The sequence below is a fragment of the Protobothrops mucrosquamatus genome, unplaced genomic scaffold (genome assembly GCF_001527695.2).
Source record: "Protobothrops mucrosquamatus isolate PMUCROS unplaced genomic scaffold, P.Mucros_1.0 scaffold2083, whole genome shotgun sequence".
NCBI lineage: Eukaryota > Metazoa > Chordata > Lepidosauria > Squamata > Viperidae > Protobothrops > Protobothrops mucrosquamatus.
The window spans coordinates 35,136-53,809 of NW_015388186.1; the positions used below are offsets into that span (position 1 = coordinate 35,136).

Here is an 18,674-nt window from a genome sequence, read left to right on the forward strand (position 1 = left end):
CTGACTAAATCAAATAAGCCATGTTTAGAATCAATTAAAAATTTTCATTGCACAAATGTATGAAAACAAATCTGATCAAATCTTTATTATGGTCATAGACCAGCATAAGGAAACTGGATATGGTCATTGAAAAAGTATAAAAGTACGGTTGTTAAAAAAGTATAATGTATAATAAATATAAACATCAAGACTAAAAATAAAAATTTAAATCTAAAAGAGAGATTTAAGCAACTATTCAACTCTTCCATGAAAATACATCAGATTGGAAATTTAAATTTCTCTGGATTACAAACTAAAATATTAAAAGTTGAAAATATTAGAAGTTGTTTGATAGAAAAATTACCACAATTTTTATATTGCCTGAAATATAATACTAGATTAAAGGAAAGGAATATAAGTCTTTTTGGCTTCAAGGACTTAGCTTTTCATCTGTAATTACTAAAGTTTCTAAAACAGTTTGAACCACTATTTTGTTGATTTTTTCCATCTTATTTTATTTCAGTTACAATGTTCCATGATTTTGCAAGTTGCTCTGGAAAATCTTTGCAATGAAAGGTAGACTACAAGTTATATAAAATAGCTAATTAATTATCAAATTATATACCATATCATTGGTATTTCTAAAAACTGGGGTTGCTAATCTAGCCCTTTATAAACCAATCATTAAATTATAAGTGGCTTCTATGAGTACAAAATGGCTCAGTTTTTTTCCTAGCCCAAGAAATATTTTATTTCGGTTACATCCCTTACTGCTCTGGAATGAAAGAGATTTCTATCCGTTACTTAAACAATTTAAAAAAATGTTTCATAAATAACCAAGTTCTAATATTAACCAGGTTCTGAACCTGGCTTTAATGAAGCAGACTGAGATGTCTCCTCAAACTAATACTGTAAATGCAATTGAAACCACAATGGCAAGAAAAATTGGGAAAAGAAAAATGGCTTTACAGCTGGTTTGGCAGGATTTAAGACTGTGCAATGCTTTGATCCTTTATTGAAAAAAAAACCTTCAACCTCTAATGATTTACAAAATAATACACAGAAAACAAACCAAGTAAAATAAGTGCACCTACTTTTTATGTGAATGCTAGTGTGAGTGTGTGCAGAATACTGCAATTTTCATCAAACCTAAGTCATCAATAGGTCATTTAGAAAGTATACAATTAACACTGAGACATGATTGATTTACATTTAATTCTGCAAGTTAGTTTCCATCCCATTTGAGTCAATTTCTAAATGCCGAAGAACAGCATGGCTCTTGAGTTACAAAGGCCTCTGAATGGACACAACTATAAGATAAGCTAAAGAGCTATGGAGCATCTTCTAGAAATTCTGATATCAATAACTAACATTTAATTGCAAACCTGTGTTTTTTTTATAAGTTAGAAAAATAAAAACATTAATGACCTTAACGTTAAACTTCAGAGAAAGGCAATTATATCTAGAGTGATTTTAATGTACAGTTATAATATGTTGGCATTCAATGTGAACTATATTAAAATATTTATTTGAAAGATATGAAAACAGTGATCTGTCAGTTAAACTTTTTAATAAGCGCAACTCCTGTTTTGAAAAGACCACCACAATATATGTGTTGCATATTATACATGACTTACCTCTTTGCTTTCTTCCAGATCTGACTCACTGCTGAATTCCTCTGTATTTAAATTTTCAAAATCTGATTCTCCAACAGCAATGGGTACTGTCACAGTTACACTTGGGTTATTTATGAATGACATGTAATCACTTTCATCAATGATGTATTTTTCCACGCTGCTCCCTATGCCGCTGGTCCCATTGCCATCTTTCAGATAGTTAAAATCTTTGCCAATATCTACTATCACATGATTAGAAATGCAACTGTCTTTCTTATTGTTTAGATCTTCAAGGGGCTTGATTTCATCCAAAGCCTTTTGTTTTCTCACGAACGCCTTTTGTACAAATTCATGAGCTTTTCTTTTTACAAAATCTATTCCTTTCTGAATCCTAGCCACTGCAATCTGGAGGTTGTTCATTTCATTATCATCATCTGTAGCAGCAAGATTGTCTGAACTGAAGGAGCTCAGGAGCAAGGCCAGAAAAAGATTCAAAACCTATTAAAAGAAAAACAGGGTCACTCAGTTTATCATGCTATTAACAACAATGTCTGAATATTTTGGTGTAAGTGTTGCTTCTTCTTGATTACTCTTATATCAGACTATTTTAATGCCTATGTTCTGCTTCCTAATCTGGTATCTTTTTTGAACATAAGGAACCCACACTGAAATAGATCAGCATTCTTATTAACCCACTTCTGTGTTAGGTGATATTCTCTAGCAGATGTATTAATTTGACTGTTTAAAATTCTCTAACACTGTTACTGACTAAACATAATAATTCAGTTTTCCTAATCATGATTTGCATTTTTCATCTAATATTAATATCCTTCAGGAGCCAAAAAGATGTTCTCCACCTGTAGCATAGACATCATAGAGTTAATTGGATCTGACTTCATATAAAGCAAGGTCCCTGTGTTTCCCTATTAAAAAGAGATAATAAGCCCACGACAATTATAATAGAAATACCCTTAAAAATACTCTTCTGCCCACCTAGCAGTTTGAAAGCATGCAAAGGTAAGTAGATTAATAGGTACCACTTTGGTGGGAAGGTAACAGTGTTTCTGCACCTTTGGCATATAGTCATGCTGGCCACATGACCACGGAAAATGTCTTTGGACAATCCTGGCACCCTTGGCCAAGAAACGGAGATGGGTACCATGCCCTCAAGTAGGACATGACTGGACAGGAAATCTTTCTTTTACGCTAAAAAACCCCACCCTACTTTTTGAATGTGGGCAGGAATACATATTTTGTATTTGCATGACCTGCTGACTAGAACAGAAAAGTAAAAAAAAATATCAAAACTGCTTTAAAATTTAAATTTATGCCAATTGTTCAATGTCAATATTTAAAGAATCCAGTTGCAACGGACTACTTGCCTTAAGTGGACATTTGCTTGATACATACCACTAAATTGCCAATCACCATGACCATCATGAAGACAGTAAGGCACAGGGGCTGCCCAGCAACCTCCATACAATCCCACATAGTCTCTATCCATTCTCCACAAAGAACTCGAAAGACAATCAAGAAAGAATGAAAAAAATCATTCATGTGCCAGCGTGGGAGTTCACAGTCATTGGAAATCTTGCAGACACACTCCTTGTAGTTCTTGCCAAACAACTGCATTCCAACCACGGCAAAAATGAAGACAATAATAGCCAAAACCAAAGTCAAATTTCCCAAGGCACCTACTGAATTGCCAATAATCTTTATCAACATGTTTAATGTTGGCCAAGATTTTGCCAGTTTGAAAACTCGAAGCTGAAAAAAATAAAAGCACACAGGCATCAGTATCAGTGTTAATTATTTCTGATTTTAATTACTTTTCATTCATAATAAAAAAAGAGTTATTTTGTGCAGAAATTCTGCTCTTGACACTGGATTTAGAAATCCATGTGAAGGTTCTCCTGAGTATGTAAAGTCAATATATATTGGTGGCTTAAGTAATTGTGTTTGAGACTCAAGATGCATACAAACCTATTTTGGAAAAGATCTTATTGGTCTTGATGAATTTAATTCCTAAGAAAATATTGATCAAACCTACTGTTATATTCTTCATGCAATTAACTGCTGATTTATTTTATTTTTGAATAACATTCAGGGATCAGAATGCAATATGTATATTCACAATTTGATTACTCTGAATAGATAATATGATCAAAATGTTTCTTGAAACCTCCTGTAGATATTTACCAATCTGAAGGATCTTAGAACTGATAATCCTTCCACATTTGCAAGACCCAACTCCATCAAACTCAGGCTGACTATGATGCCATCAAAAATATTCCAGCCTTCTTGGAAATAATAATAAGGATCCATGGCAACTATTTTGAGAAACATTTCTGCTGTGAAGATGCCAGTAAACACCTACATACAAAAAATATCATTTGTCATCAGTCCTAAATAACAGTGACCAGTCTATTCATAAAAATGTTGTTGAGAAAGATAAAGGCAAACTTTAAAAAAATACCTCCGATTCAAAAGTTTGATATTTTGAGAAATGGAAACGTGTATCATTATTTTTATATGTCCTTACCACTAGGCATAAGATTCAATCTCACACACTCCCCATTCATAAGGAAGCTATCCCGCAAGTTTTTCCCCCCAGTATTCTTTATCTAGTAGAAGACAGATCAGGATCTACAGGTAAATCTCTGGGCATCTATACTAAATTAGCTTACATTTCTGATTGACTTTCCCACCACTAGCAATAGCAATTATTAGAAAGGTCTATTGAAAAGTAGAAAAAAATTGGGAACAAATATTTGTGCAAAGAGAACTTTTGAACTTAGTTCTGATATTCATCACAAATTCTCGGACTGAATATATATAAAGTACTCAGATTTATTATGTACTTCATTCTTTTAACTATCTGTCCATGCCATTATTTTGCTTCTGAATTCTTTGCTGGAACTTCTAGATACTGATCTCTGTCCCTCCCCCCCCCCCCCGCCAAAGATCCCAATCATAAAGTATGTCCATTTCTTGTCTATTTTATATGGTTTTGCGTCTCTAGAATTACTCACTACTTTTTTTTTAACGGGTGATTCCTTGGATTGAATATAAGCATGCAAAGCAAGGTCTTTACAATCAAGCTCCTTCTGAAGAGGTGATTGGGAGCATTTATATTTTTAAAGAAAATACAGTTTTACATATCCAAGTCACCACAAGGTATTCAGTAGTAAAAGAGTTAAAATCAAATTATGAGTTCACTTCCTTTAAATTTTACCAACTGTAAAACTGGGAATAGAAAAACAATGTCTGTCTGTCTGTCTGTGTGGTTTGCAATTAAAAAAAACACCATGTTGATTCATTAATAGGGTTCCTTTCAGCATTTTGCCTCAATGTAGGATTTCTCATGGGCAGCTAAGTATTCACTGGATCTGGTTCCTCTTATTCTGCAGTTTTCCTTTCATCATTTGTCCTCCTGACTCCCCTGCAGCTGCAGTGAAGAAAGCATTTGATACCAATCCCGTCTAGAAACTGCCAGATTTTGTAAGCAGCAGATATCATGTCCTGCCTGCACTTCAGCTTCATATTTAGAATTCAAAATATTACTAGCATTATATCATGGCACATTGATTTGAATGAGACCTAAAGAAGAATGGCTTAAACTTGATCTAAGTAGAGAGTCCAAAAAAATTTCAGCAATCTGTCCAAGAAATATTGCTCTCTTATGCAGAAGACTTACCAAGTTTCCAACGGATAGTACATTATTAAACTGTTGGGTCATTGGGTAGTGTTCCATTGCCATAAACAAAGTATTTAAAACAATGCAGATGGTAATAGCAAGGTCAACAAATGGATCCATCACAATCAAATTAACAATATGCTTTATTTTCAGCCAAGGAGTCCAGCAATCCCAGATTAAGCACATGTTAGCAAATTTGTACCAGCAGGGAGGGCACTTCTGCCTGGATTCCTCAAGTTCTAGAAAGAGTGAAAAGAAAGCATAGGGAAAGCTCAAAAAGCTACCCAATTTATCCATTTCAACACATACGTTAAAGAAAACAGCATGACAGGGATCCTAAGAATAACTTCCCTCATCTTATTTTTTACAAATGGCCAGAAAAATGTAAACAACTATTCTTTACTAAACATGAATGGGAAGAAGAGGCATATTAGCAGTATTTTTCTTTTCTGTGTAGTGGGGACAAGGGATCTTCCTCTGTCTTCCTCTCTGGTAGCCACATAGCAATGATTTGCTTGACTATAATTTGGGGCTGGGCAAGTCTCCGTAGAGATGCCCTATTTTGACAAAGTTCTGAGAAGAGAATCCATCGAAAGTTGCTGCATGACATAGCTCCACATGATTTTTATCAGTGCAGCAAAATGGTTGTATTACTTCTACAAAGTAATAATAATAATAATAAAGTTGGAAGGGACCTTGGAGGTCATCTAGTCCAACCCCCTGCTCAGGCAGGAACCCTACACTATTTCAGACAAATGGCTGTCCAGTCTCTTCTTAAAAACGTCCAGTGTTGGAGCATCCACAGCTTCTGGAGGCAGGTTGTTCCACTGGTTAATTGTTCTCACTGTCAGGAAGTTTCTCCTTAGTTCTAAGTTGCTTCTCTCCTTGATCAGTTTCCATTCGTTGCTTCTCGTCCTGCCTTCAGGTGCTTTGGAGAATAGCTTGACTCCCTCTCCTTTATGGCAGCCCCTGAGATATTGGAACACTGCTATCATGTCCCCCCTCATCCTTCTTTTCATTAAACTAGACATACCCAATTCCAGCAACCGTTCCTCACATGTTTTAGCCTCCAGTCCCCTAATCATCTTTGTTGCTCTTCTTTGTGATTTTTATACAGCATCCTCCAGGACTTCTGCAATCTTCTCTGGCACTTTCAGAACATGAAAGAAGATTCTGTGCATGGAAGTATCAGAGAAGTTTCTGTATACCTGTACTAACTATACTGACCCCCTCTTCTAGTTTTTGCAAGTGTAGGATGAGGCAAAGCGGAGGAAGAGGTAAAAGATTACACTGAAGTGATGAGGCAATAAGAGCCCCCTTATTAAAGTAAATTGCATGCATCTTTGTTAAGACAAGACACATCCTCTCTGTCAAAAGATCTATTGTAGTTAAGAGTTTCAATTGGCGTTAAGGAAATAGGGCTACACTCTGATCTGACACACCACACAGCCAACCCATGGTTGGTGTTATGCCTGGATCTGTACCAATTTACAGAAATATTTGCTTTGCAAATCATATTCATGCTAACCATGCTTTGTTGTTACGTTTGCATTTGAAAATGATGAAAGTCTGGAGCAGGCAAGATCTAATTAGAACCCTGTTTTCGCTGAAGAAATTATTGCACCATGAAAATCAGACGAAACAGAGGAAACTGAAAAAAGAAGCACTGTTCGCTCCATTTGATTGGAGCGAAGATTAGAACATTAAGAATTCTCTCCTAGAACAACAAATCTGGTCTCTTTACTATATATTTTTTTTAGGTTTTAATAGTACTGGTAATAAGGAAAAAAGTTTATATTGGGAAAACACAAATCAATAGCCACCAACAGTCAATTAATACATTTTAAATTAATGAATATGAAGATGTTTATTTTTGAAATGGAAATTCAGCTTTTGCCCTCTGAATTTTAGAAGCCTTGTTTAGATGGGATGCTTACCTTCCATTGTGTTGGTAAGTATGCTAGCTATACTCATTGCTCTTTGCCTTGCAGTAGGATCAGAGAGAAAATCCATTGACATGTGGTAGGAACTGGAGCGCCTTTTTCTTAGTTCTGTTTCTGTAGTGGTGCCCTGAAAATATTGGATTTATCAATTGGAAGAATATGGTTATTTTTGACTTGTAAAAACAGACTATGCATGAACAGAGTACTAAAGATAGCAATATTCAGTTCTTTGATATATCTTCTGCATATAAAAAGTAAGTCAGAGGGATAATTTGGCTTGAACAATCATTTCTGTTATCAAGCTTAGTGCATCTTGGCTCAGTGCTTGTTTGCAACAGTTTCCCCAGGAGTAGTTACAGAAAATATTAACTCTCTGTAGCCATCTGTCATCTGGATTTCTGCATCTCAAATAGTCCTAATTAAGGAAGCAATCCATTTAAAGATGCCTTAAGGATTTATCTAAGGACTTTAAGGGTTTAGTTAATTATATTTGCATACAAATAAAAAGTTACATCAGCTTCAATTTATAACGCTCAGATTTATTGTGGACTAGCCTTATAATTACCCCCTTTTCATTTCTCTGTCCTATTTGTATAGTATGAAAATGAGGAGGGGCTTTTTAAGAACAGAGAAACAAAAATCTGGTATGAATGAAGCTCATTGGTCAGCATCATTATTCCTTCTAGCAACTGTCACTAATGACTAAAGCTACTAGATCTACTTTGTATAAATCTGCACAATCAGGACTTGGCAGCAAAGAGTTCCTTTTCTGTGTTTTTGCTGCCATTTAGTGGCCATTTGAATTTGTGCAGCCTGGATTTTCATTTTTTTTTTAAATCAGAAGCAGTTGGAATGATATTATATGAAGAAGAAGCATTGCTCTGACACTGCCCTTGAGTTAAATATTGTCAACCTAATTTTCTGTCTTAGGGAACATTTTTTTTATGAGAACATTCCCATCAGGGCAATCCGTCATCGTCAACAGTATTGTTCTTCTGGATTAAAAAGAAAGATGGCTACTGACTGGTATCCTTTAGGGAGAATTATTGAATGTCTTAATCTCACTTCAAGAGAGTCCTAGTTCTCCTTTGTCCTTTAATGTTAATGTTTCTTTGATTTAGTTACATGACAAACTGCTGAAACACTGTTCATGTTAACACAGTGTTCCAAGTTGTCCTTACTACCATTGAAAAATCAAACAGGAACACTACAAAACAAAATTCCTTTATATATACTACATTTTTTTCAATCTCCTCAGTCCATATGCACAGTCAGATGGCCACATTAAGGAACTAACCAGCAGCCTCTGAGTTGCCTGAAAAGTATGCCTGAATAAAATTCGCTGTCTCCTTTGTCGAGCTCTATTTTGCCAAAATAATACGGCTGGTGATAAATGTTGCTCTTACTGTTTTGATGAAAGGTAGATTTAAGAAAGCAATTGGTCAACTTCCCTAGCTTCATTTCCCATCCTAACAAACACTGCTTTCCAATAGGGAAGCTATCAGCAGTCATTCTCCCTAAAGTGAGGTAGGGCAGGATTAAGCAGGACACTGAGCCACCAACCAAATTGCCTAATAGTTTGCAGCTACTCTGGGCTTGGTTTTGTCGGTTAGGCTATTTCTGAATGTGAATCTAGCACTCTTCTAAAAGAGCATTAAATCCTGAGTATGGGGTGAAGTTGGAAGCAAAGATTGATAACAACCACGAGGTCAACTAGGGCTGCAAGAAAATGACAGTATCGACAAGTTAAGTCCTGTCCTTAGAGATGGCAGCACCTAGAATGAAAGACAAAGTGGAACGAAATAGGCAAACAGTATTCCTTTTTCCCAAAATAATAAGGACAGTAGACGTATGGCCACACAAAACCTCACTGGCAGAAGCAGAAAATCTATAACCACCCAATGTTGACAGAACCAGCAGCACGCAGCTGGAATAACCTGGGACGATATGACTCTTTTCAAAACACTGAAAGGAAATTCCCTTTAGGTCACCCTATGATCAAGATTTTTTCTTATGCAAGATTCCTTATTATAGGAAAGCTCTGAACTTTACCTTAACAGGATATGCTCTCCTGCATTCTTCTGAAAGCCTACTTTGAGGTGCTTTTTTAAAGTTTTATTTTAATTTACAAGCTAATATAGTAGCCAAGAGAATTTCTAGTTTAACCTGCTCCGATGCCAAAGTGCTTGCGGATCTGAATTGAAGTTTCAAATCAATGCTGTTTTGTCCATTGCAGAAAGCTACCACCAACCCTTTGGGGATTTCTGACCTCTTTTTTTGTTTGTTTTGGGGGTTTGGGGGAATTTAACAGACCAAATGAATGCCTTAAGCATTGCGGGTGTATAAAGCACCCGTTCCAGCCCTTAAAATTCCTGAAAGCATCTCCCTGTCAAAACTGGGCCCCCAACTTTCTTCACATGCTAGGCAAAGTTTGGTACAGTCCTTGAGCCAATAATAGTTGCGCTTCTGGTCTCTTATTACCTCAGGAAGAAGCTGCCCAGTGGGTGACATAAGAGGAGGCCCGCCAACTAAGGAAACCACCCCATTGCAGTCCACAGTGCTGTGCATCTTCCCATTTGCTGGAAGGATGGGCATCACCCTGGAGGATCGGCTGGCCTGACTGATGTTACTGTTGCGACGCTCACAATGCCGGTGAGGAACAAAGAGGGAATCTCTCCTACTCTCGTTGTCTTCAAAAGTGCTGTGCTCGTCGTCAGCAAAGTCATTCTCCGATCCAAGATCCTTTGCTCGGCCTCTGAAGCTGAAGAGACTCGTTTTGCTGCTGCGCCTGGGGGAAAACAGCGATCCGCGGATGCTCAGCAAAGACTGTAAGGGAATGCAAGATCAGAAACATCCATAAACAGGTTGAAAGGCGATGGGAAAATTAAAGATCCTTCTTAACTATTGTGCAGTCATGATAATACAAGGAAATGAATGAATGAATACAGATATTTGGGGGTCTCTCAAGAGCACAGGAACAACCTCCATTATTTTTTTTTTTAAAAATGTTAAATATTTATTAAGTAATAATAGTGGTGGCACTAATTTCTAAATTAGTGCCACCATTTCTCTTGGTTTTACATTCTATATAGAATGAATCATAAATTAAAGGGTCCCTCTTGGAGGGAGTTGGGTGGTTTAGAAATGTGAAAAATAAATTGGTAAAATCCCGACTCATCTCTGCTTGCATCATCTTGGCATTTGCTTTATGGTGCAAACGAAAGGTTGGTATTCTGTGGGGCCAGACAAGTCCCCCCCCCCCCACACCTTTTAAGAAGCCACTGGCCATTTCTGGAGCTCTCTTAGCATTCACTGTTCCTTCTCTTTGCAGCTGCTGCCTCGCTATTATACTCTTCTTCTAAGCAAGCAAGAAATAAGGATAGAGGAATACGAACAAGAATGGCAGCCTCCATATATGAGTGGACTAGGCCCATATCAGAAGAAGAGACAGAAGCAAAAAGTGCCAGGAGATTGAGGCATATTCTTCTCATTTAAGGTGTACTCTGAAGAATTGCTTTACAATTTACTCAGTAAGTTTTTCCTTGAGGCTTGCACAGAAATTGATATAGAACACAGAAATGAATTCTAAGTCTGCACAATTACATACCAAGATGTAACCAACTAAGAAGACACATGAGAAGAAAAAGGGAAACGAGAAACCCAGGATTTTATTGAGGCGTAACCCATAAAGTCATCCATAAAGTCCTACAGCAGTGAAATGTGCTTCAGGATCTACTTTGCCCACGTATATTCTCCATACCTGGTGTGGGGAAGAAAACCTTTTTTCATAGGTTAATCTGTTCCCTTCAATAGAGAATCGAAAGCCTTTTCTGCGAATGCTGTCCTCTGATTCTGATTTGTGGAATTCATCCTCATCTTTCTCATCTCCTTCAGACTGTTCTCTCTGTTTTCTCTTCTTCCGCCTGTTCTTCCTCTCCTTGGCACTTTTGGAACTCAGTTTTGATGTTGCTGAAGAACTTTCTGAGAATCCACCCACACCACCAACTTCACTAAATTCTCTCGATTCACCCGCCGCCGCGGCTAAAGCTGCTGCCTGAAAGTTAAGGACATTTAAGATACATCATACCAATATATTAATTCAGAGGGTTTGTTTTATAAAACAGAGGAGTTTGAGGCTCATTATAGTAAGCCTACATTTCAAGGAAATAGGAACTTACCAAATAACATGGCATGTTTAAATGAATATGAAGCATACTTGATCTCACTCAATTTATCTCAGTATGTCAGGTTCAATCTTTTTCCAACAAGGGCACTGCTCTGCACCCCCGTAGATCTACAATTTAGAACGCCTTTACAGCAATCTTGAAATGCCAGTCTTTGCTTTCATCCACCACCTCTCAAGTGTGTAAGAAGAGAGGTAGTTGTTCAGTTTACAGTCTTTGCTATAGTGAGAAGTACAGTACTGGGCACAAAGACCAAGGAACAAAAAGGGTTAAGGAACTGGGGAATCCCTAAAAATACAGCCTTCCTGGGCAAACAGGTCAATAAAAAGCATGGGTGAATAACTTCTGGCTGAGGGGCTGCATGCAATTCCCCTCCCCCCAAGATTTCTGTGTACTCCAGCTTCCTCCCTAGTTGTAGCCAAATTTCATTAAGTATGTTAAAATTAAACATGGTTTTAAGACTGGCTAAAGAGGCAGAGGATGGGGAGAGGGATAGGATGTGGTTATTACTCTGGATATGACTATTAATTTTTTTGGTTTATTGTTACCCTTCTTGGCCCACTAATATGCTATCCTCAATTTAAAAAAAATAACTCACAGACAGGACATTTTTCTTTTATTGGTGGGTCAGAGCAGCCTTATCAAAACCAGACATTTCAGCCAAAAGAGGGCAGAGGGGAATACTGGGGGGGGGGGGGAGGAAGACTGAAATCCCCTTGCCTCTTTCATTAGGTAGCATCAAAAGGAAAGTACTTTGTCCACTTCTCTTTAGCAGATGGGACTCACTGATTCTTTTTTAATAGACAGGTCAAAATGAAACAAAAATCTTATAAGGTTTTTTTAATGGTGTGTAGAAGATATATTTAATATCTAAATACCTTAATTATATTTTATTTCTGATGGAGGGATTTTAATTCATTCTGAAACTGTAGGAAAAAGAGAGCTTCATTTAGCACTGTTAGTTGAAATTTTGCCTCAAGATAGGAGTGCCTTTCTTTTTAAAAATGGATTGAACCGTGGCATAGTGACAAAAGGAGTAGGCAGCAGTGATATTTGGGGTCCAATGCTTCCTTTTTTTTTCTTTTTTGGGAGAACAATTTTTGAGGACAAAGAGATTTAGTTTTTATAGGTACATTAAATCTATTGGAGGTTTAATGTATCAAGTTTTAGTTTCCTGTCCTCAAATGGTTCAATATTGAGGGAATACATGTGGTAATTTTCTTCCTACTCCAATGGCCATCGGTACATATGTTTGAATATATGTATACACATGGCCAGTAGATGTTGCCATCTTGAAATGTTTTAGTCACCCATGACCCTGGAGTCAACCAGCTGGAAGCCACAAAATTTGATATAGTAAACCATGACTTTATATGTTATCTTTTGTAATTATAGGACAAAACATAAAAGTTGTGTTCCACTCATTAAGTAACCTGAGCCTCTTCTTGCTGTTTTTTCAGCTGTTCCAGCATCTGCTGGAACTCTGCCTCTTTCTGCTCAGCTTCTTCCATGGTGGCTTGATTCTGCTCTTCATAGGCCATGGCAACAACAGCCAGGATCAAGTTGATCAGGTAGAAAGAACCCAAGAAAATCACCAGGACAAAAAAGATCATATATGTTTTGCCAGCAGCACGTAGAGTCTATAAAAGAAAATAAAGAATAAATAATTTTAAAACAGTCCCCCAAAATATATTAGCCTCCTTTTATCTTATAGTCTAGGGCAGGGATAGCCAACCTTGGCTCTTTTAATGACTCGTGGCCTTCAACTCCCAGAATTCCTGGGCCAGCCATGCTGGCTCAGGAATTCTGGGAGTTGAAGTCCACAAGTCATAAAAGAGCCAAGGTTGCCTACCCCTGGTCTAGGGAATGAACATAAGACAAATGCTGTTCATAATCTTATTAGGTGAGATGGTCTGACTGTATTAGGTACATGTGTGAGTTTATGTACAAGATTACATGTTAATCTACAAATAAACCTACAACTGCTGTAATTATCATAGACAAGACACATGTGGGCTACTGAACTAATACAGATGGAACTCACCTCCCTTCATCACTGAGACTGAGGTACTTCCCCTATCTTAAACATAAAGAAGAGATTAAGGATAACTGGGACATTCCACCTGAGACTTTTCCAATTCTGTCAACATGCACAATAAGACAGCAGGGAAGAATGTATGGTCCTACAGGCATTGCTCAATTGCAACTCTTTTACCATCAGTAGCCAGGATGACCAATGATGGAAACAATAAAAAAATGAAGTTCAGTAATATCTGGAATAGAAGTATAGATTACCAATCTTTGCTTCACTCAGCTGTATTTGAAGATAACATCAAAAATCACTGGCTAGGGACCAAATTAGGAAGGGTGTATTAAGGATAGCATGCTTACCCTTATAACCAAAATGCTAAGCCACAATAGTTAATGAAGATTAACACTAACCAAACTTAGCAGGTTACTCAAGCAAATGCATTTGCTATTTGATCCTGCCAAGGATGTTGCATAAATATAGCCCATCTGTTATTTCTGTACTTGTGCAATATTATCGTTGCTTCTAATGTACCCATTTGGCAAATTTTAATGACTACATTGAGCAGTACGGTGAGTTGGAGCATAGGCAATACACTACCAGCAAAACTTTGTTTTGTAGAGAGCAGTGGGATGCTGGTCAATGTTCTCTATTTCACTTTCTCTTACTCACTTTTCTTCCCATTTCCTTTCGAAAAGCTATCCCTAAGATGAAGATTATGAAAATTATGGAGGTTGAAATCCAGTTCATCTGGAGCAGTGGTTCTCAACCTTTTTAATGCCGCGACCCCCAACCGGTCGTAAGTCGAGGACTAAACCGGTCGTAAGTCGAGGACTAAACTGGTCGTAAGTCGAGGACTACCCAACCGGTCGTAAGTCAAGGACTTTCCCTGCCTGGGAGCGCCGCGCATGTGTGGTTCCGCCCCCTGCACCGGCAGAGACGTAGCTGGCAAGCGGCAGAGACGGAGCAGGCCGACCACCAGCTGGCCCAGCCCAAGGGAGGTAAGGCACCCGCCGGAAAAGGGGAAAAAAATGGCGGACAGCCTTGCTTGGCGACCCCCGTGAAATGGTCGATCGACCCTAAATGGGGTCGCGACCCATAGGTTGAGAACCGCTGATCTGGAGGATGTTTAACTGGGCAGAGAATACTATCTTACCCTTTCAGTTTTATCTGATTTGTGAAATGAATTCTTTATAGGGTCCAATGTAGGAATAGATGAAATGGTGCCCTGCAGATAGTCAAGTTAATTTGCTCTTATAAGGGCTATAGGAATTATGAGAGCTATTAGAGCTTATGAGAACATTTGAAGTTTTCAAGTTGCTGACCCTGAAAATAATATTTGTCTTTGGGTGAAAAAAAAAATCAACAGTAATTATAACAATGCATTATAACATGATCCATTGAGCATATGCAAAATACTGTGCCTGGGTGTTTTATCCGTAATCTACAGGACTATAGGGAAGGTTCCCACAAACCAGTAATAGCTGCTGGTATCAGGGAAGGGATTGCAGCACATGTTTTGGGTCCATGACATTGTGGCTTCATTTCCTTGGTATCTCCTGGTAAGAGAATTCCTATCTCAGCAAACTTTATGGCTATGGGGATTAATAACATGAGGCAGTCTAATACAGTTCCATATATTCTTTTTAGAAAATAATAATAATAATAATAAAGTTGGAAGGGACCTTGGAGGTCATCTAGTCCAACCCCCTGCTCAGGCAGGAAACCCTATACCATTTCGGACAAATGGCTGTCCAGTCTCTTCTTAAAAACTTCCAGTGTTGGAGCATTCACCGCTTCTGGAGGCAGGTTGTTCCACTGGTTAATTGTTCTAACTGTCAGGAAATTTCTCCTTAGTTCTAGGTGAAATTTCCTGACAGTTAGAACAATTAACCAGTGGAACAACCTGCCTCCAGAAGTGGTGAATGCTCCAACACTGGAAGTTGGAATGATTCTCTGTTGCCCAAGGGCTCCAATGTTCATGCCAAAATGATTACCAAAGTTGGATTCCAGTGATGCAAAAAGCGCTGGCTGCATGTAGCCTATCACTATTCCTTTTCAGGCCAGCAAGTTACTCACAGAGGGTAGGGACAAGTATTGGGTACTCATTTACATTGTGGAGAATTTGGAGGTCAATAGGGAAAAAAATGCCTCAAGATTGCAGACCCCTATTTGTCTCCCATACTCTGCAACCTCTCTCTCAAAATGATCACCAATTTGAAGTCCCACCTATTTTGGAACACAGGCCTCAGTATGTCAAGTAAAGCCTAGAGTGGCCCTCATGTGATGAAAATCAAGACCTTGTTATATACACTTAACTCTCAATGAAATAAGTAGACTTTGAAGTTTTTTATTTGAGCATTTGAGTATACAACTGTTATGCTTCAGAAGCAGTTCATCATGACATAGCAGTTGTGAACTTTTGTTTTCAATTCATTCAGGTGCTTATATTAAAATGCTGCTTTACACAGTCAGCCTCGGTGCTACTACTGGTACTTCCTGCTTACAAAGACCCTCACCAGTTGGTAAAGATTTTCCCAGTAGTCCTGAGTCATCAGCCGAAAGAGTGACAAGAAGGCCCAGCTGAAGGAATCAAAACTTGTATAGCCATAGTTGGGGTTTCTACCCGCTTTTACACACATATATCCTTCTGGACATTGACTAGAAAAAGGAAAAAATTGCCATTTTTAAAGATTATCCTAATCAATGTATGCTTTACTACAGATTGAGGCTTGAGCAAGCAGCCTGTCAATTTTCAATAGAATGAAAGTTATACTCAATTGTAAATGTAATATGAAATCATCCAAGAATACCAATTACACACAAAGACTGACCACAATTTGATGCCCTCCATCAATTTTAATTTGGCAATGTGGGATGAAGAATTAAACCAGTTAAACCAGTTAAAATGCAAAACATTGGAGGGCATCAAATTGAGAAAGGCTGATCTTTTTCAATATTAACTAGGGAAAATTATAGATTGGCTAAGCTAAATCCTTAAGGCAGTCTCATAAAATGCAGTCCTACCAGATCAGTATCTCTTTAAATAACAGTTCACGGCTAGAAACAAAGAAAGAGGTTTATTTTGAGTTTAGAAATGTTTCCAAGGGTTCAAGATAAATAAATAAAGTTAGGCTGATAAAGAGAAGTGGAGAAATGTTCATACCTCCTTCCATCTCCAATATTTACAGCTTAAATTTAGCTGCAAATATTTAAGCAGCAAATTTCTGCCCCACCCCCGTATTATCAAATTTGAAACACTTCAGATAGTTTTTAAAAAAGCTAAATTGTTTGCCCTTAACCATCCCTTCAGCAGCAATTTCCAAATAAGTAATTTATTATATAAATAATGTATATATAAAATAGATTATCCTCTTACCCTGCATCTGAACCGTTGCCACACAACAAAGCATCATTTTGTCCTTCCAAGAAGTAAAAGTGACCTATTTGGAAAGAGAATTGGGTACATTTAGTTACACTAAAAGTTACTGTTAGCACAAATAAGCTAAATAGACTTGTGGAACCCTAAAGACTAACCAATATATTACAACAGTGTTATAGGAGGAATACTGTGTAAGTCTATGGTAGTTAAAAAATTAGAGTCTGGCAGGACTGTTTCAAACTAACACATTTTATTAAAAGTTTTTCTGAGCTACATAAGTTGCTTAGGATGATTAAACGGATGTAAGATTGGAATAAGCATGCAGCAAGGGAGAGGAAAAGCGTGGTTATACAGATGCAGATTGTACGTGAAACAGATTATAGTTAGGAACTGTAATGTGTTAAACACTCATTTGTTTGTAAAGACTTTGTGAAACAACCTGACATAAAGGAATTCAGCAGTCTCTCATTCTATGATGTTGAGATCCTTTCTTTGCTCCAAAATAGCAACCTTGAGATCTGTAATCAGTATTCTGGGAGTTTAAAATGCTCTGATATTACTTTCTCCTTGTTTTGAGTCTTGTTGCCAAACCTGTCTCCATTAATTTTTTTGTACAAAGTCTGATCTGTTTGTTCAATGTAGCACTCGGGGGGACATTGCTCTCCCACTAATGCGGTAGATGCTACAACTGCCAGCAATGTCTAAAAAGGTCACACTGGAGCTCTTTGGATTTTTTGCATCTGCTGGACTTGTGGTCCATCTACATGTCAGAACAAATCTGTAAATCTTGAGATGTTTTTCAACTGCACCCAATCATGGCAAAAAAATTTCCCCAACAACTTTTTTCCCCTTGTGTATGAAGTTGCCTTCAAGTCATTGCCGAGGAGTACTTGCAATATATCATCTTTAGTTGTATAAATGTTTTCCTGTATTCTGACATCATCTAAGGATAGCCTTAAAGTGTACAGAAACTATTAGTCTTTGCCACCATTACTTTTCAGGGAAATGAGCAGACTGGTAGTGGTCTCTTCCACATGCCCTCCTCATCCTCGTATCAAAGTGGCTTACTCATTATTGGCTGAGGAGAAAGCAAGCCTCCAGTTCAGTGCCAGACTGTCACAGAAGCCAGCTAAAGCCAGATCAAATTTGTTTTCATCATTGGAAAAATGGAACAAGCCCTCATTTGCAGGGGAAAACCTTCTGGGTCCTAAAGGGAGGCTGGTGACTTTCAAATGGCTCACTGAAGGTTCCCCTCCTCCAATCTCTAATCTCCACATAGGCCTCCCCAGCCATTCCTCTTTTGGCTGGCAGTTGGCTGGATGGCAGAGTGTCTAGAACAGGGGTCTGCAACCTTGACAACTTTAAGACTTGTGGACTTCAGCTCCCAGAGTTGCATGCCTCCTCGCGTTTCTCCGAGGGGGCGTGCTTCTGTTGGGCAGCCAGAGAGCGCAAGCCCTGGCCCCAATCCAGCAACGAAGGAGCACTTGTGGGCGTTTGGTTCCAAAGAGAATCAAATGCCACAGATCCTGCTGACCACATCAGTCAACAGTTCATCCATAGTAGGTCAGATGGTTTTATTACCATTTTTCCTTGAAGGTTTTTCTAAATCAGTCTTGGCCAAATGTAACGTTTCATTTGTTGATAAAAATGTTTCAAATGTATTTGAATACAGGGTTGCAAATAGGTTAAACTCAGTACAACAGGTGGTGGCTTAATGTGTAAAGTTTCATTTGCTCATGTTGCGCATGCGAACCCGTCCTTGCTGCCACCTGTCTGTTGAGTCTAAAAGGTTGACCGCTGTAGTACAATACCTGTTCATACAAGATATATAGCTTTTTATGTGA

General features: G+C 38.0%; 1 protein-coding gene across 1 annotated transcript in view; it reads right to left on the bottom strand.

Annotated features, from left to right (window-relative positions):
• LOC107294758 (sodium channel protein type 2 subunit alpha) overlaps positions 1 to 18,674 on the bottom strand; it is a gene marked incomplete at its 3' end in the record, with an annotated part of 55,514 nt that overhangs the window by 24,722 nt on the left and 12,118 nt on the right. The window contains 10 exon segments of the mRNA XM_029285691.1: positions 1,617 to 2,093; positions 3,006 to 3,362; positions 3,795 to 3,968; positions 5,293 to 5,531; positions 7,230 to 7,362; positions 9,717 to 10,061; positions 10,996 to 11,289; positions 12,853 to 13,059; positions 15,968 to 16,109; positions 16,828 to 16,891. Of these exon segments, the coding sequence (XP_029141524.1) occupies positions 1,617 to 2,093; positions 3,006 to 3,362; positions 3,795 to 3,968; positions 5,293 to 5,531; positions 7,230 to 7,362; positions 9,717 to 10,061; positions 10,996 to 11,289; positions 12,853 to 13,059; positions 15,968 to 16,109; positions 16,828 to 16,891 (2,432 nt within the window).